The sequence below is a fragment of the Trifolium pratense genome, linkage group LG1 (genome assembly GCF_020283565.1).
Source record: "Trifolium pratense cultivar HEN17-A07 linkage group LG1, ARS_RC_1.1, whole genome shotgun sequence".
Classification (NCBI taxonomy): domain Eukaryota; kingdom Viridiplantae; phylum Streptophyta; class Magnoliopsida; order Fabales; family Fabaceae; genus Trifolium; species Trifolium pratense.
This window is the reverse complement of record NC_060059.1, coordinates 51,567,492-51,592,163: the sequence shown is the minus strand read 5'-3', so window position 1 is coordinate 51,592,163 and position 24,672 is coordinate 51,567,492. Positions and strand designations below refer to the sequence as shown.

The window sequence follows — 24,672 nt, the reverse complement described above, 5'->3', positions numbered from 1 at the left end:
AAAATAAAATAAATAATAATATTTATGTAAACAGACTTTTTTCAAAATCTAATCCTGACATTTTTAATAAACAAGTCAGGTCAAGCTTACACAGACCATGCTGAAAGCGTCTGTAGGCCACCTGACCTAGTCTCAACCCTAGCGTTGATGAATAATTTTTTATTTTTTTTATAAATGACGGTCATCATAGTCAACTCCCAACATGGAGAGAGAAACCAATGGATGAACTCCAAAGAGAAAGTCAAAACACCAAAAAAAAAGTCATAATAACTCACTTTTCCGTGTATTGACTTTCCCACACATTACACTATATAACAACAAACCCTCTCTCTCAATCTCAAATCAAACCAATTCATTCATTTTCTCAAAATCCAATAAAGTATAGTTTCTGCTTCTTCAACCAACAATACACAATGGAACAAGAGAACGAAGTTTCACCATTTTTTCTATGCCCAATTTCATTACAACTCATGAAGGATCCAGTTACTGTCTCAACAGGCATAACCTACGATAGACAAAGCATCGAAAAATGGCTCTTTTCATCTCAAAACCAAACATGTCCTGTCACAAAACAACAACTCACACATGATGATGATAATGATCTCATTATTCTGACACCAAATCACACTCTTCGCAGACTCATTCAAGCATGGTGCACCATCAACACTTCTTATGGAATCCAAAGAATTCCAACTCCAAAAGCACCAACAACAAAATCCCTTATTGAGAAACATCTTAAAGATGCTTCTGATTTTTCAGATTCACCTCATTTGCTTCTTCAATCTCTCAAAAAGCTCAAAACAATCGCGTCCGAAAGCGAGACAAATCGAAGGTGTATTGAATCGGCCGGGGCAGTTGAGTTCTTAGCATCAATAGTAACAAAAAACAATACAAGTTCTACCATTCTTGATGATTATGATGTTGAAGGTTTTGCTTTTGACTTCAGAGTTGATGCAGAAGATGAAGCTATAAACATCCTTTACAATCTTAATTTAACAGAACAAGGTTTGAAAACTCTTTTAAACTTCAAAAATGGAGAATTTTTAGAGTCTTTATTGAGATTACTGCAAAAGGGTAACTATGATTCAAGAACATATTCAGTTTTTCTGTTGAAATCTATGTCAAAAGTTGCCGATCCAACAAAACTAGCGAATCTAAAGACCGAGTTTTTCGTCGAATTAGTTCAGCTTCTGAAAGACCAGATATCAAAAAAGGCATCAAAAGCAACAATACAAACATTGATTCAACTCGTCGAATTCGGAAGAAATAGAATAAAAGCAATTGAATCAGGGTGTGTTAATGTTTTGATAGAACTTCTTCTTGATTGCAAAGAAAGAAAGCCATGTGAGATGATATTGGTACTTTTGGAGAAGTTGTGTCAATGTGCTGATGGAAGATATGAGCTATTAAGCCATGGATGTGGTTTAGCTATTGTTTCAAAGAAGATTCTGAGGGTTTCAACATTGGCTAATGATAGAGCTGTGAGGATTCTTCTATCTATTTCAAGATTCTCAGCTACACATTTTGTTGTTCAAGAAATGTTGAGAATTGGTGTTGTTGCTAAGCTCTGTTTGGTTCTTGAAGTTGATAGTGGAAATAAGGCTAAGGAAAAAGCAAGAGAGATACTTAAATTGCATGCAAAGTCTTGGAGGAATTCTCATTGCATACCTTTTAATTTACTTGCTTCTTACCCAACAAGTTAAGTTAAGTTGGTGAAAAAGTAATAATTAGATAGTTTTGTTTTCCTATTTGGGATTTTTTTGTATAGAAAATTGTTTAAGGAATATTAACTGAAAGATGGGATAGGTGTGGAAATAAATTAAATATTGCTTGTCCATGAAGAATTAGATGGTTAATTGTTTATTGTGAATGACTAGATACAAAATCATATACATATTGAGACAACAAAGTTGTTTATTATGCCAATTTTGTTACTAGTTTTAATTTCATTCATGCTTTTCTTTTCTGGTTTAGTTCAAGGAAAATGTTATACAGTGCCCCGGCTGTTGGTTAAGCATATTAAAATAAAAATTTTGTATCGAAATACCTGCATTGAATATCTAGAAAAAATTTACCCAATTTTGCTTGAAATGATATAAGCATGCATATCTAGGGAATCAGATTTGGTGCACTTACTGTGTGATATAGTAATGCATCTGAACTGTTCAATCACGATCTGACAGATGAGATTTTTTCAGTGGTACTTTTTGTATTTAATCTAAGACGTTAGATCATAAATTAACGGCCAAGATTTAAAATAGCATGAAACTGTGTACGGCAACCGATCCAAATAACCAAATTCACATATGTAGTGATAAATATTAGTATGGAACTAGCACCTATAAGACGAATTGTTCGGATGATTTTAGTTTTTAGTTGAAACAATTCCTGATTAGGTTTTACACCTCGCAGTCGAATTCTGAATTATTGAGCTCTTTCCTAAGAACTAGAATCTATATATATAAATCCTAGATCTTATTAGTTCTCTAAACCCTAATCCACTTAAACCAATGAAATTTCTTCATTTAGTCATGTCATCCACTTACAATGTTACATCATTTCTCCTTACATTATTGTCATATTGATCAATTTTTCATATACCTACATTTATATGTGTAATGATACATTAATATATAAAAAAAAACTGTCCGATTATATGTTTACATAAGAAAAAAAAAAGTATGGACTAATGGAAGCAAATAGTCATTATAATGATCGAATATATCTAATCAAAAGGAAATAAAATAGTCATTAAATCATCATATTTTACTAAACAATTGTTTAAACAATTGTCGCTAAATCATTTTGTTTAAATTCTAGGGTAAATGATCATTTACCCCCCTGCAAAATAAGCAAATTTTCGTTTACCCCCTTGTGCATATTTTTTTTCTGTTTACCCCCCTGCAAAAAATAAATTCTCTCATTTTGCCCCCTGGCTGTACAGCAGGACATGTGACTGTGCAAATCTGCTGACGTGGCTTGTACACATGGAAAAAATCATTTATATTTTTTTAAAAAATTCCACGTCAGATATTTTTTTTTATAAAAAATAAATTTTTTTTCCTACAAAATAAAAAAACCAATTTTCTTATTTTCTTTTCCCAAAATTTAAAAAAATTCCTACAAATAATTTTTTTCCTACAAAATTTTAAAAATTATATTTGTTTTCCTACAAACGAATTTAAAAAAAAAATTCCTCCCAAAATAAAAAAACGAATTTTCTTATTTTACTCCCAAAATAAAGATTTACTCCGAAATAAAGTTTATTTCCAAATTAAATATTTTAAAGATTTATTTTCAAATCTCTTTAAATTAAAAAAAACATAATCTTTAATTTTTAAAAACAAAACTTTATTTTTTTTGTTAATCTCTTTGAATTAAAAAAAAAAATAGAAGAAGAAGTTTTATTTGTGTTTTCCTCTTCTACCAAAATTATATGTGATATTAAATTATGCAGCAAAAAAAAATTAAGCAAAATTATGCTTCAATTCTTATGTGATATTAAATTGTGCAGCAACCTTAGCTTGTACTATATCTGCAGCACTAAATTACGCAGACAAAAATAAAGATTCTATTTTTTTTAATTAAAAGATATTTGAAAATAAATCGTTAAATTCTTTATTTTGGGGACAAAATAAGAAAATTTAATTTTTTATTTATGCAAAAAAAGTTATTTTTGTACGAAATCTTTTATTTTATTTTTTATTTTGTAGGAAAAAAATTATTTGTAGGAAATTTTATTTTAAATTTTGGGAAAAAAAATTCGTTTTTTTTTTTTTTGTAGGATTTTTTAAAAAAAAAAAAATTATGTGACATGGAATTTAAAAAATAAATATAAATGATTTTTTCCACGTGTACAAGCCACGTCAGCAGATTTGCACAGTCACATGTCCTGCTGTACACCTAGGGGGCAAAATGAGGGAATCTATTTTTTGCAGGGGGGTAAACAGAAAAAAAATCTGCATAGGGGGGTAAACGAAAATTTGCTTATTTTGCAGGGGGGTAAATGATCATTTACCCTAAATTCTATAATCTATTATTTCTTTATTATGTATTAAGAATTCTATTGTCATGATGTCATATTGAATGTGAATGATAATGAAAAAAAAGTTTTTCGTTGAAGGATCCGAGGATGTGGCTTCTTGATCAATATTAGGTGATCAACTAGCTATTGGTCCGTTCATTTTTCGTTTGAGGCGTCGAAGACGGTAAATCATTTACACACTATCTGTTACAAACTTGAAACTCTCTCTTGATCATATACACACTTTTTGTTAATTCTAATAATTATTTTTACACAATTATTAGTTTGATTATTATTATTATTTTAATAATATTTATTGTTTCAATTTTTCCACGTTATAATATAAAATAACGCATCACACCCGTGCATCGCACGGGTAAGGGTCTAGTTAATAGTAAAAAGTAAAATAATGAGTTGCTTCGTATAAATTATAAAAGTTTGAACGTTTTAAATAAATGGTTTGAAGTTGCATCGTCAATTTTATTTTTCTTGTCTAATGTTTACTCATAATTCAACTTTACTTGCTCTTATTATATATGGGTGTGGACAGCAAATATTAGTGACCAAGCTTAGGTTGGGATAGAATATAGGTAACGGAACATTATCAATACTGTACTCATATATATAACCATTGATTAAGTAATACATATATTATATTTATAGTTTAATAGCCTCCTATGGTAGAGAAGGTCCAACTTTATTTTATGGAACCAGCACATATGAAAAGGATGTGACTAGTCATGTGTTGCTTAATTTTTATAATTTCATTTATATGCATTTGTCATTCTGATCATATGAAGTTTTCTTTGACTTCAAGGGTTATCGGTAATTGTTAAGAAATCTTACATCGGTTGTAAGATTATTTGAATATATATTTATAAAATAGAGTGGGTGTTGAATATGTGTTGTGTTGTTGGAGATTGTTTGAAGTCCAACATTGTTTAGGTTCCCGGACTGTTGAGTGTATAAATATGTGAGGGCAACCTCACCTTATGAGCTAGCCTTTGCGGATGAGATCCGAGCATATTTAACAGAGTTAAACTCAACTCCCAATTCTAAAATGATATTATAGTCTTCTCGATGATCCGTTGCGCTGTCTACTATCAGGTTTCTGATGTGATCGGGTCATATGGTTGAATAGGCTCAACCCCCAATTCTAAGAGTAATAATAAAAAACTAATTTTCCCTTTTTATTTACAGCAAAAAAACAGGTTCCCAAGATTGTGATTTGAACTTCTAAGAAAATGTAGTCAACTGTATTGTGTTTTCAGTAAGTAGATTCATGTACTTGCTAAAAAAACCAAACCTTCCTTCATGTAGGGAGGAGTGTTAACTAATTTCTTTCATTCTATTTTTTGGTTTAAAATATTGGATTTTGTTATCATTTTCTGGGAACTGAATTTGCGTAGCGTAGGATGTAAACAATTTGGGCTAGTTGCTCGATTTCAAATTGACAATTGATATCGTTGTACTTATAAAATTGAGTTTGAAATTTGAACCGTGAGAGAAAAAACAACATAAAAGATCAATCTAAAAATAAGGGTCAAACTTAAAAACCAAAAACATAATTTTATTTTAATTAAAAAAATGGAAATGGTCCCGTGAGTATAATTCAGTTGGAAGAAACATTGCATATAATATACAGAGACAAGAATTCGAATTCTGGTAATACATGCACTTCTTTTCTCCTAATCAAGTGGTGGATCTTTGGCGTGTTGATTGATGATAGTATGAATATTATGTGGTGGAAATTGGTTTGTGGGAAATTTAAAGTCAGCCCTTGCATGTTATAAGACTTGTATGTTCCTTTGTGGAATGCATTTAAGATAGTAATGACTAGTTGTGCATGTCTTCTTATGCTGTTTTGGTTACACTTTGCACTATATTGACCCTTATAGGCTATAGCTGAAATTTTGTAAGGGTCCAGTTGGCAATTGTTTTGGCCTCAATTGTTTTGGCAAATTAGCATTTATGCATGTCATATTCTCTTGAATTAGTATTATTCTATTTTGGTAAACTCTTGTATATGTATGGTTCATGTTACATGTTGGGGGCTGCAGGTTAGGATAATGCATCTTTAGTTGAAAATCACTCTTCTTCACTTCATTGATTTTTTCTTTATTTTGCATTTTGTTTCTTTTCACACTTAACTAGCAAACGAGGTCAACTCGCTCCGTCCCGTTATCAATCCATATAAAATAGAAGTTCTATTATAGAACGCATTTAAAAATATAGTTAGATTTTTTTTTACAATAGAAAACTTATATCATTTCATTATATAATAAGTTGTTAATACAAGGCGGAATCAAATAAAAAATATGGCGACGAGACAGTGAAATGACCGCTCGAGCTAAGATGTGAGCAACCAAATTCGCTTATCGCTTTATGGATTTTGCCGCAAAGTCGGGATTATCAGACAACATACTTTTAATCTTATGAATTATAGAGCTAAACTCAGACACGCCAATATTCCTATGATGGATTGCATTGACAATATTTTGAGCATCTGTTTCAAAGATCACATTGTTAAAACCTCTATGTTGTAGCTCCTTCGTTGCTTCTAACATTGCTAAAGCTTCTCCTTCATTGAGAGAACGTCTTCCAAGAATCCAAGAGCTACCTCCCAAGACAAACTGCCCTCTACAGTCACGAACACACCATCCCGCACTCGTTTTCCTTGCGCCGTCATGAAAACCAGCATCAACATTACATTTGTATTTGTCACGGGCTGGGGCCTGCCACTATTGTTGTTGCTGCTGTTGTATGCCATGACCGTCGTTATTGTGCACAGTTTGGACTGATTGCCATTCATGCCATAAACTCATTGCTTTGATTCCAAGTTGTTGTCCTTGTTCCTTCACTTGGTTCTGTTAGATAATAACATATTGGACCAATGCTATTAGGCCCATTAGGTTTATAGTCCACTAGGTTTTGATATATAATATCTTGTAATTCTATTTTATAAGGCTGTGTCATTGTAATGTGTTGGGTTTTGTGTTTGGCTACATTTTGTAAAAGCCAACTTTGCCAGATGCTGGACAAAGATGCTGCAGCATCCTCGTACAGCATCCTGATGCTCTGTTTTAAGTGCAGAATTTTTTCTGTCAATCTCGTTCAAGATTTGCTTCAAATATTAATTCCAGCACGTGTGTATATGCAAGACGAGACTTACTGCACAAGAATTGTCCAAGTCGGCCTAAGGAAAGTTATTAAAAACAAAAATATAATTATATTATATTTTTGTTCGCTTTTTTTTGTTTGGTACAACACAAAACATATTTTCAATTTTAATCTAGGTTTGGCCGCAGCTGTTGCAAGGGTTTTTGTCTGCAACCCTAGCTTGCCCATCAAGACATTGAAGACTATAAATATGTGAAGCCTCAAGCTATTATTTTTATGTATTTTCTAAACCGTGTATTACTAAAGCGTGAGTTTTTTTAAGGTTTAGTGTGTTCTTTTGTCAGCCTTTCTTGTGTCAATTTGATGCAAGTTTAGGACTGTGTTTTGGTTGTTAATTGTAAGCTGCTCCTAAGCTTTTAAGCACGGAGTTAGTGTGTGTGATTCACTCATAAGCTTTTAAGCAAGAGTGTGGTCTAGTCTCTAGGAGAGTGTCTCCATCTTGATCGTTATTATTGACAGCAACATGGTACGTGTTGTTAGAGGGAATTTGGGACGGGGTCTCATTATCTAAGAGGTTCTTAGGTAGGATTGCACGGGTAGTGTCTAGGTGATAAGTCAAGTACCGGGTGTTGGTCGAGGGCTTTGAACTAGAGCTATTATAGTGGATTCATTCCTGGATTGGTATCCCCCAGAGTAGGTGACGTTGCACTGAACTGGGTTAACAATTACCTGTCTTATTTATTGTTCTGCAATTTATTTATTTATTTACTGTGTTCTGCGACTGTCTTGCTGCAACGTGTGCTATAGCATCTTGTGCAGCATTGTGTTCACTGCGTGCCAGATTACAATTGGTATCAGAGCAGGCACCCTTTCTGGTTATAGGGTGAGCTCCAGGGAGAATGTCTGGCAACATGGACAAAGAAGGAGGGCTTGTAAGCAGACCACCGCTTCTCGTTGGTGTCTCCAACTATGATTATTGGAAATCACGCATGATTGCTTTCCTAAAATCTATGGATAGCAAAACTTGGAAAGCTGTTCTGAAAGGATGGGACCCCCCTGTGGTCATGGACAAAGATGGAAAGCCAACACTTGAACTAAAAGCTGAGGAGGACTGGTCTAAAGAAGAAGATGAGCTTGCTTTGGGAAACTCAAAAGCATTATATGCATTATACAATGGGGTAGACAAACACATCTTCAAGCTGATCAAAAAATGTGTCTCAGCAAAGGAAGCTTGGAAGATTCTTGAAACTGTTCATGAAGGTACTCCTCAGGTAAAGATGTCTAAATTACAGATCCTTACTACTCAGTTTGAAAATTTACGTATGAAGGATGAGGAAACAATCCAAGATTTTCATATGACTATTCTAGATTATGATAATCAATTTGATTCTTTGGGGGAGAAAATTCCCGAAGAAAAGTTAGTAAGAAAAATGCTCAGATCTCTTCCAAAGAAATTTGATATGAAAGTCACAGCTATGGAAGAAGCCAAAAACATATCTCAGATGAAGCTGGATGAACTTGTTGGATCACTCCAAACTTATGAAAGTGCTGCAAATGGAAGAAGTGAAAAGAAAAATAAGAGCATTGCCTTCTCATCTAAAAATAATGAAGAAGATCTGGAGGAGGATGAAGAATCTAATGAAAGTATCTCTGAAGCTATGGAGTTGCTGGGAAAACAGTTCAACAAAGTTCTAAAACAAATGGACAAAAGACCCAGACCAAATTCTAAGAATGATGCTCCAGGCACTATGCGCAGTATTGTGAATCAAGGAAAACCTAAGAGTGATGAAAAGTCAAGCTTAAACAAGAATATTCAATGTCATGAATGCGAGGGATATGGTCACATCAGACCTGAATGTCCAACATATCAGAAGAGAACGAAGAAAGGACTAACTGTCAGTTGGTCTGATGATGATGACTCCGAAGATGATACAGCATCTGTGACTGCCAAACATATCTCAGTCTTAACAGGTACTATTACATCTGATACAGAATCTTGTGATGGAGAGGTAACCTACGAAGAACTTGCTGATTCTTACAGAGAACTCTGCCTCAAGAGTGGAGAAATATGCAGAGTCATTGAGAAACAAAAGGTAACCATCAATCAATTGAAGGCAGAAAAATTTGAAAATATATCAAAGATGGATGAGCTCCAGAAGAAGGTAAATTATCTATCCTCTGATCTTGATGAAGCTAAGGAAGTCATTGAAAAATTAAATGCTGACATTTGGCGGTTGAGAAAATTCTCTGACATGCTGTATAAAGATGATGATCATCTTGATAAACTTCATAAAGCTGATGGTCAACTAGAAGAAATCTTAGAGAAAAATGTTCTAAAGCCTAAACATATTGGGCTTAGTTATGAGAATGTCAACAAACACAAAGGTTACAGCTTAGATCTCACGTACATGCATCCAAAAGAAACTCATAAGCGAAAGATGCCTCAACAGATGCTACAGCATCATAAGCAGCATCCCTTGTCAAAGAACAAAAGAAAACATCACTCTTGGATATGTCACTACTGTGGTAGAAAAGGGCATATAAGACCTTTTTGTTACAAATTGTTTGGATACCCTAACAGGCATCATCAGCCTAAACCAGTTTCCACAACTGCCTCCACTCAACAAGAATGGAAACCTAAAGGTAAGAATGTGAAGACCAGTGATGGTACACAACTTGAGAAGAAGATTACTGCTCTGGTTGCTCACACATCACTTAGAGCTTCATCAAGGGAAGACTGGTATTTCGATAGTGGTTGTTCAAGACACATGACCGGAATTGGAAAATTTCTTGTTGATTTAAAGTCTTACTCAACTAGTTTTGTAACTTGTGGTAATGGTACTAAAGGAGAAATTGTTGGTATAGGGGAGCTCAACAGTAATAGCTTGCCTAAACTAAGCAATGTGTTGTTAGTAAAAGGATTGACTGCAAATTTAATAAGCATCAGTCAATTATGCGACCAAGGGATGAAGGTAAACTTCACCAAGTCTGAATGTTTGGTTACAAATTATGAAGGTGAAATTTTGATGAGGGGCGTCAGATCAAAAGACAACTGCTACTTATGGGTTCCCCAAGAAGAGGCAAATGTGTCGACATGCTTAATCACGAAAGAAGATGAAATAAAATTGTGGCACCAAAAACTTGGTCATCTCAACCTAAGAAGCATGAAGAAAGTTATACCTGAAGAAGCCATCAAGGGCTTGCCAAATCTCAAGATCGAAGAAGGAAGCATTTGTGGTGAATGTCAAATTGGAAAACAAACCAAGAAGCCACAACCAAAGCTGCAGCATCTTACCACTACCAGAGTTCTTGAGCTTCTACACATGGATTTGATGGAACCTATGCAAACTGAAAGCTTAGGAGGAAAAAGGTATGCCTATGTTGTTGTAAATGATTTCTCTAGATATACCTGGATAAATTTTATTGGAAAGAAATCAGAGACCTTTGACGTATTCAAAGATCTATGTATTCTGCTTCAAAGAGAGAAAAACAATGTTGTGTTAAGGATCAGAAGTGATCATGGAAAGGAGTTTGAAAACTCTAGATTCTCTGACTTTTATGCCTCTGAAGGCATCATCCATGAATTTTCATCTCTCATTACACCACAACAAAATGGTGTAGTAGAAAGAAAGAATAGAATTATACAAGAGTCTGCAAGAGTAATGTTACATGCAAAGAAACTCTTTCATGGTTTTTGGGCAGAAGCTGTGAACACTGCTTGTCATATTCATAATCGTGTCACCTTGAGATCTGGAACTACATCTACTCTGTATGAATTGTGGAAAGGTAGAAAACCTACTGTTAAGTACTTTCATGTGTTTGGAAGTAAATGTTATATCTTGTCTGATAGAGAACCAAGAACTAAAATGGATCCTAAAAGTGATGAAGGCATATTCTTGGGATACTCAACAAATAGCAGAGCCTACAGAGTATATAACTACATAACCAAAACCATGATGGAATCTATAAATGTAGTAATATATGGTATTTCAAGTGAAGTTGTGAAAGATGATACAGAAGATGCTACAGCATCTATCCAAGGTAGTATAGATTCTGAAACTATTGAGGAATTCAAGAATGATACAGAGGTTACTACACCTGAACCAATCTTTGCTACTTCAAAGAAAGGGTCATCCATTCGTACTCAAAAGAATCATCCTACAGATCTGATTATTGGTAATCCTAATCATGGAATTACTACTAGGACACTTGACTTAGTTCCTAATGCTTGTTTTGTTTCTAAGTTTGAACCCAGAAATGTGATGGAAGCCCTCACTGATGAGTTTTGGATAAATGCTATGCAAGAAGAGCTAAATCAGTTCAAGAAGAATGAAGTTTGGGACTTAGTTCCTAGACCAGAAAATACTAATGTGATTGGTACCAAGTGGGTCTACAAGAACAAGTCTATGCTAGAGGGGTATTGTAATGGTGATTGGGCAGGTTGTGCAGATGATAGAAAAGGCACCTCAGGAGCTTGTTTCTTTTTAGGCAACAATCTTATATCCTGGATCAGTAAGAAACAAAAGTATGTATCTTTATCTACAGCTGAAGCAGAGTACATAGCTGCTGGTAGTAGCTGTTCCCAACCATTATGGATGAAACAAATGTTGTTGGAGTACAATGTGGTACAAGATGCTATGGCATTGTACTGTGATAACCTTAGTGCAATCAATATTTCAAAGAATCCTATCCAACATAGTAGGACGAAGCATATTGATATTAGGCACCATTTTATCAGAGATCTTGTTAAAGAAGGTATTATAACTCTTGAGCATATTGCCACTGAAGAACAACTGGCTGATATTTTTACCAAGGCTCTAGATGCGGTCCAATTTGAAAAATTGCGAGGCAAACTTGGGATTTGCCTATCTGAAGAGTTATAGCAATTATTGCAAGTGTGGCGTGCAGTTTTCTTTTCAACTTATTTAGTAATGCACGCTGTTATGGGTAATGTTGAAACATCTGAAGATTTGGTAAGAATTGTGTGTTTGTTGATGATAAGGATGTTTCTTGTGGTGAGAAAGTATTTGTCAGAGAAAGTTATGTGGTGTTCCCCCCTGTTGTGTTTAACATTTGTTGGTAATGATATTAGCGCTCCAACTGAGGTCAAAGATGACTTTGTGTTGGAACATGTCAAGAAGAGTGTTCCTGAGAAAGATGTTGCACATGATGCTACAACATCTGCAACACGGGAAAATTTGGATAACATTGTTATACCCGAGTCTCCAGATAATGTTATTGTTTCTAACAAAGAAAAGGGTTCTGAAGCAACTACTACTGATAATGTTTTTGTCCATCATATCTATGCGATCCCTTATGTTGATGATAGTGGTAAAACTATGTCTGTTCCTTTGAATGTTGATGAATCTGCTGAGAGAGATTCAAATGTTACTTATGTGGACAATCTCAACCTTACTGAGAGGACTCCTGCTTCTAGTACTTGGAGGTTAAGGAGCAATGCTGGTAAAGGTGTAGCTGTTTCTAATGTTCCTGTCAAGACTGCCAAGGAAAAGAAAATCTATGGTCTTAAAAGACAGTGGAGTAAGATTACAAGACCTTCTGAGCCAAAGAAGAAAATTTTGAAAAGGAAGGTTGTTTTCTCTAGTGGTTCAAAATTTGAGGAAGACCAATATTCTACAGCATCTCCTGCAGCATCCTCAAAGAAGTCTGTGAAGAAACAGAGGATCCCTCAAGATGTATCCCCTGTACCCATTGACAACATTTCCTTTCATCGTTTTGAAAATGTTGACAGGTGGAAATTTGTGATAAAAAGAAGGCTTGCTGTGGAAAGGAATTTAAGTGAAGTTTTTTTTACAATGCCAAAAGCTTGTTGATTTGATTAATGCAGCTGGATTGATGAAAACTGCAACTGGGCTCCAACTGCTCATTCCAATACTGTGGCTATAGGTTTGGCTAGGTTTATATATGTTGTAGGGACCAGATCACCTTTTGCCTTTGGCTCTTATGTTCTTTGATGAAACTATTCTGGATGTTAAGTCATGTGTTGTGAAGATGCCTATAGCCTTTCCTACACTGATGTGTGATATTATTCTAGCTCAACATCCTGGCATCTGTACTAAGGTTGATCTGACTAGCAAGAGAGGTTGTGATTTGTCTTTTGATTTTAGACTGTTTGAGGGTACACATGCTGCAGACTATGTTGCATCATCTGTCAATCAGTCAATTGATGTTTTGCCTAGGAAGCAAATGATTGTCGACCTCAAGGTGTTTTCCAATGTCAATCTTGGTGTTCTCGATGATAATGCAGGTGGTGATACTGAGGTAAAGGAGGAGGACTCTGATGCAAGTCCTTCTATGTGACCTGCTTATGCTTTATTGGCATGTCCATTCGGATTTTAATTTTGTGGGCTACGCCCTGATGTTCTCTGGATTGTAACATGCACAATCCATGTCATTTGGCTCCGACACTCCAGGTTCTCTTTGCCATGATGGTCTGTAATATGCACTTTATGATCTCTTATGCTCTGATACTCTCTGCACTCTATGTTTCTCTATGCTCTGATAACTCTGTGGAAGTCTGTACTTTGCTCCTATTCTATGGTAATGACTTTAGTTGTCAGAATTTATGGCTAAAAAGGGGGAGTAATATCTGTGTGCATGATGTGATGAAAAATGCTATAGCATCTAGTATAGCATGTTTGTTTATATGCATGTTTTGAGGGGGAGTGAAGTTTATGCATATGTTGAGGGGGAGTAGGTAGAATTTATTTTTCTACTACTTATGATATGCATGTTTACATAGGAATTTATTTTTCCTATTCTCTGTGGCGTTGCTCAAATTTTAAGGAGTTTATTTCTCCGATCTTGAATCCACTATGTGAGAGCTTATTTCTCTCTGTCTGTACTTTGAGGCTAAGATGTGTTATGTTCCGCTGTTGCATGCCTCTGATGCTTACATGCTAGCTACCTTTTCATCTGATGAAATTTTACTTTCTTTCCTAGTTGTGTGCTCATGTTGACTTGAAGGAAAGTTTAAATAGCCTAGCATTGTTCTACTTTCTTTCCTAGTTGTGTGTTTATGTTGACTCGAAGGAAAGTCTAGACAGTATCTCTCCATGCACTGGGCCAAAGTTGTTTTAGCCAAAATTTGCCAAAGGGGGAGATTGTTGGGTTTTGTGTTTGGCTACATTTTGTAAAAGCCAACTTTGCCAGATGCTGGACAAAGATGCTGCAGCATCCTCGTACAGCATCCTGATGCTCTGTTTTAAGTGCAGAATTTTTTCTGTCAATCTCGTTCAAGATTTGCTTCAAATATTAATTCCAGCACGTGTGTATATGCAAGACGAGACTTACTGCACAAGAATTGTCCAAGTCGGCCTAAGGAAAGTTATTAAAAACAAAAATATAATTATATTATATTTTTGTTCGCTTTTTTTTGTTTGGTACAACACAAAACATATTTTCAATTTTAATCTAGGTTTGGCCGCAGCTGTTGCAAGGGTTTTTGTCTGCAACCCTAGCTTGCCCATCAAGACATTGAAGACTATAAATATGTGAAGCCTCAAGCTATTATTTTTATGTATTTTCTAAACCGTGTATTACTAAAGCGTGAGTTTTTTTAAGGTTTAGTGTGTTCTTTTGTCAGCCTTTCTTGTGTCAATTTGATGCAAGTTTAGGACTGTGTTTTGGTTGTTAATTGTAAGCTGCTCCTAAGCTTTTAAGCACGGAGTTAGTGTGTGTGATTCACTCATAAGCTTTTAAGCAAGAGTGTGGTCTAGTCTCTAGGAGAGTGTCTCCATCTTGATCGTTATTATTGACAGCAACATGGTACGTGTTGTTAGAGGGAATTTGGGACGGGGTCTCATTATCTAAGAGGTTCTTAGGTAGGATTGCACGGGTAGTGTCTAGGTGATAAGTCAAGTACCGGGTGTTGGTCGAGGGCTTTGAACTAGAGCTATTATAGTGGATTCATTCCTGGATTGGTATCCCCCAGAGTAGGTGACGTTGCACTGAACTGGGTTAACAATTACCTGTCTTATTTATTGTTCTGCAATTTATTTATTTATTTACTGTGTTCTGCGACTGTCTTGCTGCAACGTGTGCTATAGCATCTTGTGCAGCATTGTGTTCACTGCGTGCCAGATTACATAATGTAATCCTTTTGAAACCCTAGCCACCATTTCTCTTTGGTACTTCTAACCTTAACAGGTTCCATATCCAATTATTCTTGTTTTGCCAAAGAAACCAGATCAGCGTTGCAACTTTACCTGCTTCATTTTTGTCACCGAACTGGCACAAATGCAGAATACACTCGTTCGTCGTGTTTGCTTGTTGAGCGTGTTGTGTTATAATGTGCTCCAGGCCAGCTCCTTGCCATGCGTTTTTGCTGTTCTCACACTCATAAAGAAAGTTCCAATCATTCTCTGCATCATTTTCACATATTGGACAGCTCAACGGGCATTGCACATTTCTATCCTTCAGCCGCAATCTTGTTGGTAAGCACCCTTTACAAATACGCCACATTAAATGCTTTGTTTTTGGTGGTGCATGAATTTTCCAAAGCGCCTTCCATTCTTCTCTCCCTTGTGCAGTCACAACCCCTATTTTTGGTTGGAGAAGCATATTATAACCTGACATTATAATTTTCATGCATATCATCATCCCACACCAATTGATCCTCTTCAATGTCATCATATAAGGGAACAGCTAGTATAGAGTTAGCAACATTTATAGGAAATAAAGCATGAACCTTGTTATTATCCCATACTTTCCCATTTGCAAGCATAAGTTGGTTGACATGTAAACTCGAAACACCTTGTTCTTGTGGTGACTGCATCCATTTCCCATCCTCCTTCTTTAACCACGGTTCATTCATCACCTTAATATTTGTACCATCACCTATCTTTCGTCTACAACCATTCAAAAGTACTTGTCGTGATTTCCATATGCTTCGCCAAGCATAACTTGGATTATTGCACAGGTGAGATGCAAGAAACGAAGAGTTAGGGAAATACCTCGCCTTATACACCTTTTCCACAAGACTATTTCGCTTAGCCACCATTTCCATATTGAAGAGTTGTAAATTCCGAAAACCCAATCCTCCATATTCCTTTAGGAATGTCATTCTATCCCAAACTAACCATTTAATCCCTCTATTATTTGAACCACCTCCCCACCAAAATGAATTGAACATCCTCTCAATCTCCTTTATAGTTGTTTCCGGTATGATATATACACTCATGACATATGAAGGGATGGATTGCAAAACAGATTTAAACAGTACTTCTTTGCCCGCTCTTGAAAGAGCTCTTCCTCTCCATGAGTTTATGCGCTTCCAAATCTGGTCTTTAATATATGCAAAAGTACTCTTCTTGCTTCTTCCCACCATGGATGGTAGTCCTAAATAAGTGCCCGTACCGAGAACATGTTTGACTCCCATGATCCTAGATTGATCCTCTTGGGCTGCCATGCTAAGATTTCTGCTAAAGATTACTTCGGACTTTGACATGTTAACTTCCTGCCCCGAAGCTACCTCGTAAGTTTTGATAATATCCATCAGCTTTCTATTCTCCTCTAGATTGGACCTGCAAAACAAAAAACAATCATCGGCAAATAGCATATGGGACACCGGAGGTGCCCCTCTACAAACTTTAACACCATGAATGTCACCGCGAGCCACATATTGTTTTATGAGTGTTGAAAGTCCTTCAGTTACTAAGATGAGCAAATAAGGAGACAGCGGGTCTCCCTGTCTCAAGCCTCTACCCGGAATAATAGGGTCGACCTTCTCAAAATTCACCAATACCGAATAGTTCACTGAACTGACACATAACATCATCCATTGAATTCACTTATCTGCGAATCCCAATCTTTCAAGCATACCTCTCATGAATCCTCAATCTACTTGGTCATAGGCTTTGCTAATGTCAATTTTGAGTGCTAAGTCACCTTGAAATCCTTTGGTTTTGCGTTTAAGGGCATGTACAACCTCTATCACGATCAAGGCATTATCTATATGGACCTTCCTTCCACAAATGCTGATTGTTCCTCAGACACACATTTGTCGAGACAATCTTTACACAAAGAAATATGTCTCAAATCTTTAATATAGGTAGGATTTTCACATTTTGGAATTAGGCAAATATTCGTCTCATTCAAAGAAGAAGGAAAATAACCTTTTTCCAGCCACTCATTTGCTCCCTCAAAAATATTATCTCCACGTACACTCCAAAAATGTTCATAGAATGTTGGGTTAAAGTTGTCGGGCCCAGGTGCTTTATCAGGATGCATTTGAAGCAATGCTTCATGAATTTCCTCTTTAGTAAGAGGAGCAAGTAGCCGATCATTATCATCTTGAGTGATTTTTGGTGTGATAAGCGATAGTACCGGCTCATGACTACTCATATTTGCCTTGAAAAGTTTGTCAAAAGAGGCTTTGGCTTCTTCGCAAATCTCCGGTTGAGTCTTCACTGATGACATGCGTCATTACATGAAAATAAGACCAATTTCAAGTCTTTTTAGAAGAATTGTAACTCATTTCATGGAAGAATAATGCACTAGTTTGAAGATATTTGCAAAGGATGAAAGTAGCTGAAGAATGAAGAAAATAGCTAATATTCTGCTTTTTTCGCCCCGGGCGAAAATGTTGGTGCCTCAGGCGAAAATTTTGTGCCTGAGGCGAAAAATCCTGTGCCTCAGGCGAAAATTTCACCAGAAAAAGTACCTCTCTGTTTGCCTGTTCGCCTGGGGCGAAAATGTTGGCGCCTCAGGCGACAATTTTGTGCCTGGGGCGAAAATGCTCGTGTCTGAGGCGAAATTCTCATTTATTGACTCCGGTTATAAAAGGAAAAGGCAGATCTGAGATGATGGATCGAAAATTGACATTGGAAACATCAAATTGAACAACTTTTGAAGATCTAGGAGCTTGGAGGCAAGGATTGAAGTATGGAAACACATCAAGATCATCTTGTAAACATGCTTTCTCTCATTTCTTTGATTGTAATGTTTTCTTATACTATGTGTAACTAAATTCCCATGATTGGTCCTTAGGGGATTCTGATTTCTATTTCTCTTGAACCATGTGATTCTCATTTGAATTGATATATGAATTACGAAGTTAGTTTCTTTGATTATTCCTTATGCTTAATGTTTTATATGAATTAGCTACTTATATGATGAATTCAATGATTTATTTTACTATGACGATAGGAATGAATCATCGATCTAGGAATAATTGATCGATTAACTTTCACTTAAGACATTTCGGATTGTTAATTGAGATTTTATAGATTAAAGTTTGTAATCCTCAATTGATCATAGATTGCCTAAGACATTAGGAATCGATGATCAAGGGAGAGGATTATGTTACCAAGACATTGGGCATAATCATTTTTGATTTAATCTAATCGTGAAACTAAATTGAGTAAATTTGTAATCATACATGAAATTACCAAGAGAAGTAGTAATTAGATGAACCAAAAGGATCAATCGCTTTTTCTTCATTTGATTTGAAACCTAAGTTATTTTGTCAGTTTATGATCAAACTTGAACCAAACAAATTTCCCCCCTTTTTACATTTAAATTTATGTGTTTAAGTATGTATTCAACTTGTGTTTGAATTACAACAATCTCTGTGGAAAGAACGATTTTTATACTACTTGACGGCTAATTGTATACTTGCAAATTATTCATCAAGTTTTTGGCGCCGTTGCCGGGGATTGTTGATTGATTCAACAAGGCAATTGGACCATACTTAGTTCACTATTTTAGTTTTGTTTTGTTTATAATAAAAAAATACAAAAATAAGTTTCATTTTAAATTTCGTTTTCACTATTGTTTAGTGCAAGTGCTACTAAGGTATTTTCTTTGTTGTTTAGACCAGGCAGGAAGTCATGCTTGAATTAGACAATCAAAACGAACTTTTAACAAGTTACAAGTTAATGAATGCTCTACTACAAATTATTACCACACAATTAGCAGCCCAAGAGCAGATGAGCTACATGTGGAATGAGAAGCAAAACAATCCATATTTCAATGCCTATAATCTTGGAGGGAAGAATCACATGAAGTTTTCTTATGGAACTAATTCATGTTTAACTCAAAATAAAGAAATTTCTCAAGAGCAACAGTCGGAAGATCACCTTGTAGATTCTTTTGAAGATAGTCTTATCTTAGCTATCAAGGTGACTCAAGGAAATTTTGAAGCAATGATGATTAGCCAAGACCAAATGAAAGCTAACCAAGACATTGCTAACAAGAATCATGAAGCTTCAATCAAGAACCTAGAAACTCAAATGGGTCAATTATCAAGGCAATTCTTGGCTACTCAAAATAATGGCTTTGAAGGTTCTACAAAAGATAATTCTGGTCATGAAAGCTGCAATGTGATCAATTTGAGAAGTAGAGTGGTTCCTTCACCTGAGGTTATGACAAAGAAGAAAAGTGAGTCGAGTGAAGATGGAGTGAAAGAAAAGAGAGATGAAAAAAATGAGAATGAGGGTGAAGTTGAAAAAGAATGTGGAGTAGAAAATGAGATTGAAGGTGAGATAGAAGAAGTAGTCGAAAATGAGAGAGAGAAAAAAATTCAAAAAGAGAGTGATGAGAAGTTAGTTGAAAAGAATCACACTTTGAAGAAAGGTCAAAGCTTAGAAGAGAAGGATGGCAACAAAGGACAAAACACTTCATTCCATGCCAAGTTACCGTATCCGCGAAAGAAGAAGGCCAAGGAGAAAGATCATCAACACTTCAAAAATTTCATGAAAATGCTCCATAGTCTCCAAGCGAATATTCCTTTTGTAGAGGCTTTGGAACAAATGCCTATATATGCGAAATTTATGAAGGAGCTTTTGACAAAGAAGCGAAAACCTCTTGATGATGAGACGGTAGACATGACCGAAGAGTGCAGTGCAATAATTCAAAAGAAGCTTCCCCAAAAGAAGAAGGATCCGGGAAGTTTCACCATTCCATGCTCTATTGGAAACTTACATGTTAGGAGAGCTTTATGTGACTTGGGTGCAAGCATCAATTTGATGCCCTTGTCTATGATGAAGCGCATCCCGGGTGCCGTGGCTAAACCGACAAAGATGCAATTATCTCTTGCCGACCGGTCAATTACCTACCCACATGGAATTTTACAAGATGTTTTGGTAAGATGTGCTGAATTTGTATTCCCAGCTGATTTCGTGATTCTAGATATGGAGGAGGACGCTGAAGTTCCTCTCTTGTTGGGAAGACCTTTCTTAGCCACCGGAAGGGCTCTAATTGACGTTGAGATGGGTGAGCTCATGTTTCGTCTAGACAATGAACAAGTATGCTTCAAGGTGTTTGAAGCAACAAAGTTTTGTGGAGTGGTACCTGAATGTTTCAAGGTGGATGTGTTAGAGGATGTGAGAGACGAAGAATGGGATCATGAAATTGAACTTTTTCTTCAACAATTGGATGAGTGCCAAGTAGCGGAAACGCTAAAAGTGGAGGAGACATTGCTAGTGGAGGAAGAGTTTGAGCCAAGTCCTCCGGGGTTGCAAGAACTTCCTCCTAATTGGAAGTATGTATTCTTGGGAGAAAATTCAAAGCAACCGGTCATAATTAGTAGCTTGCTTACTCCTTTGGAAGAAGATGACCTTGTTAAAGAATTGGAGAAGGATTATGACACTTCGGCTTGGAATTTAAATGGTATAATCCCTGCCTTTTGGTTGCACAAGGTGTATAAGGAGGAAGAAGTCAATCCGGGTGTGGATGCTTGTAAAATTGTTATTCCTCCATTGGAAGGTTTAGTAAAGAAAGAAGTGATGAAGCTAGTTGAAACCGTCATGATGAGTTTTAGGAAAAAGAGTGTGGATGATTCTAAGGAAGGTCCAAAAGGAGCACGAAAGAAGAAAAGAAAGAAAGGGAGGAATAAGCAGATAAAGTTCATTCGCCATCCGATAATAGTGAAATCATTGCTTGTTGATCAGAATAATTCTCGGTTGAAGAAAGAGCAAAAGAGGAGTTGGGGTGAAACAAGTCTGAAATATCCTACCTAATTTGAAGTCATGGACCGTCAAGCTATTGACGTTAAAAGAGCGCTGCTTGGTAGGCAACCCAAGGTTTTATTCACTAAACAATATTTTTCTTTGTTTTGTTTTGTGTTTTGCAGGTTCAAGAAGACAATAGAGGAGTTGGAGTATAGTGCATTCGAAAGCTGAAAAAAAAAAAAAAAAAAAAGAATCAGGTTTTCAGATATTACCTTCTCCATGTGTACTTTTTGGCCTGCTTCGTGCGTTTATGTTGAAGTTGTTACTTGCTCTTTATTGGTCATGAATAAATACTTGTTTTATTTGTTGTTTTCCTTGAATGTCTTAGTCTTTTTGAAAACCTCACACTATTTGAAATTTGTTTGGCTACCATCTTAGATTCAAAATTGTTGACCAAATGCATGATATGAATGTGTGATATTTTTGACTGTTTCTGATGCATCATAGTGATAATTTAGGCAAAGCTTAGGGACTCTCACAAATATTGACCATAGTTTAATCCAGCATAACCGTGAGATTTTGAGCCCAAACACTGATTTCTTTTGATGATTATGAGAATTCCACACTTAGCTATGTCTCTAGAATTTGCGCATGTTCTCTTTAATTGATTTATTGTTGTGATGCACACACGAGGCAAGTTGTTTGGTACCTTGAGCCTGTTCTAGCCACCTTTATCATTGCTTATCCTTTGTTTAACCCCTTTTGAGCTTAAAGAAAAATGTTTTGTTTGTTATCCTTTCTTGGAGAATTAGATACCTTTAGTGGTTTTTGCACAATGCATGTCACTAAGTTTGGGGTTGCTTTTGGAATTAGCAACAACTCAAGTTTGGGGTGGGTATACTAGAGAACTAATAAATATATATATATATATATATATATATATATATATATATATATATATATATACAAAATTATGAAAGAAAAATTCAAAAGTTCACCGAGAAAAGAAGTTCGAAGAAAAAAAAACAAAAACAAAAATAATCATGGTGATCTTCTTGAAAACAATAAGAATCCATTGAAAGAAAATTTTGTGAAGGAAAATTGTTCTCTAGTATCAATTATTAAAAAGTAGGGTGGGGTGTTGTATCTATTCAATTTAGTGGTATCTAACTTCAAGTTTTTTTACTCACTTACCAGAAATGCCACCATCCACCTTTTAACCAGGCCACGTTATAACCTATAAAAGTCCTCTAATGTGTGTGTTCATGACATGGTGATTGATTTTTTAGAATGTCTGCAAATTTATAGTAGTCTAGTTATGATGTGTTGATTGAGTGAATATTACCCTTAAACAGGAGAGTCGGTGAGGGTGTGAAGAGATTAAGTACGGTTAATCTTTGTTTGATGCTCTTTGTTTTGCCTAAATTTGAAACTGTGAATATTTGAATCATGACGAAATTGATCGTTGAAATATTATGCAAATTACGTGTAACTTGACTAGGTTTGAGTTTGTGTAGCCAAATGGATTGAGGTAGTGTTTTGTTTTCTTAGAGATTGAGATATTCCTCGAGGACAAGGAATGAAATAAGTTTGGGGTTGTGATGACATGCGTCATTACATGAAAATAAGACCAATTTCAAGTCTTTTTAGAAGAATTGTAACTCATTTCATGGAAGAATAATGCACTAGTTTGAAGATATTTGCAAAGGATGAAAGTAGCTGAAGAATGAAGAAAATAGCTAATAATCTGCTTTTTTCACCCCGGGCGAAAATGTTGGTGCCTCAGGCGAAAATTTTGTGCCTGAGGCGAAACATCTTGTGCCTTAGGCGAAAATTTCACCAGAAAAAGTACCTCTCTGTTTGCCTGTTCGCCTGGGGCGAAAATGTTGGCGCCTCAGGCGAAAATTCTGTGCCTGGGGCGAAAATGCTCGTGTCTGAGGCAAAATTCTCATTTATTGACTCCGGTTATAAAAGGAAAAGGCAGATCTGAGATGATGGATCGAAAATTGACATTGGAAACATCAAATTGAACAACTTTTGAAGATCTAAGAGCTTGGAGGCAAGGATTGAAGTGTGGAAACACATCAAGATCATCTTGTAAACATGCTTTCTCTCATTTCTTTGATTGTAATGTTTTCTTATACTATGTGTAACTAAATTCCCATGATTGGTCCTTAGGGGATTCTGATTTCTATTTCTCTTGAACCATGTGATTCTCATTTGAATTGATATATGAATTACGAAGTTAGTTTCTTTGATTATTCCTTATGCTTAATGCTTTATATGAATTAGCTACTTATATGATGAATTCAATGATTTATTTTACTATGACGATAGGAATGAATCATCGATCTAGGAATAATTGATCGATTAACTTTCACTTAAGACATTTCGGATTGTTAATTGAGATTTTATAGATTAAAGTTTGTAATCCTCAATTGATCATAGATTGCCTAAGACATTAGGAATCGATGATCAAGGGAGAGGATTATGTTACCAAGACATTGGGCATAATCATTTTTGATTTAATCTAATCGTGAAACTAAATTGAGTAAATTTGTAATCATACATGAAATTACCAAGAGAAGTAGTAATTAGATGAACCAAAAGGATCAATCGCTTTTCTTCATTTGATTTGAAACCTAAGTTATTTTGTCAGTTTATGATCAAACTTGAACCAAACAAATTTCCCCCCTTTTTACATTTAAATTTATGTGTTTAAGTATGTATTCAACTTGTGTTTGAATTACAACAATCCCCGTGGAAAGAACGATTTTTATACTACTTGACGGCTAATTGTATACTTGCAAATTATTCATCATTCACCTCCATATTTGCGCCATTGATCAACTTTTCAATTTTCTTGACTTTAGACCTCACTGATGCCGACATGTGAAAGAATTTTGTGTTAAGATCTCCTTGTTGAAGCCAATGCATCTGCGCCCTCTGTCGCCAATAAGTTTCTACTTGAACTAAGAGACGAGCATGCTTCTCATGTGCATCTTTATAATGGTGTGAATTATCTGGGTCATGTCTGCCTCGCAACCTTTCCATCTCCTCACTACAATCTTGTTTGAATCTCTTTCTTTTCCTTCGGCCCCAATCTTGTAATCTGTCTGCACACCGAGAAATTCGGCCAATGATATCTAGTTCTCTATCTCTGTTCCAACCATCTTCCACTACTTCTCCTACCTCTTCTTCCTTCAGCCATATGTTTTCAAATTTGAAAGACTAGGAGTTACCATTTTTACTTGTAAAAGATGTTTGAAGCATGATGGGACTGTGGTCTGAGTGCGAAGTTAGAAGATTTTGGAGTCTGACTTCTGGATACAATATGAGCCATTCAGTATTTGCAAAGGCTCTGTCAAGTCTTTCTTCAATGACATGAGGAGTGTCTCTACTTTTTATCCAATTAAACGGATATCCATCTAGGTGAATATCTGTGAGGTTGCAGTCAATAACGGTATTTTTAAACCCTTCACAAAGCCAATTCGGATGAGGATAACATATCTCTGAGCTCCCTCAACAAATCCCAGGTCTGTCTTCTTCTACTTCTTTCTGAGTACCCATAATAACACGTTAATCTCCATTCTTCTTTGTCTCCATCAAACACAA

General features: G+C 35.7%; 1 protein-coding gene across 1 annotated transcript; it reads left to right on the top strand.

Moving 5' to 3' along the window:
* Positions 1-335: 335 nt before the first annotated feature.
* On the top strand, positions 336-1,926 carry LOC123924456 (E3 ubiquitin-protein ligase PUB23-like). The gene has a single exon (XM_045977357.1). It carries the CDS (start codon positions 414-416, stop codon positions 1,701-1,703), a length of 1,290 nt encoding a protein of 429 aa, XP_045833313.1. The 5' UTR covers positions 336-413; the 3' UTR covers positions 1,704-1,926.
* The last annotated feature ends 22,746 nt before the right edge of the window (positions 1,927-24,672 follow it).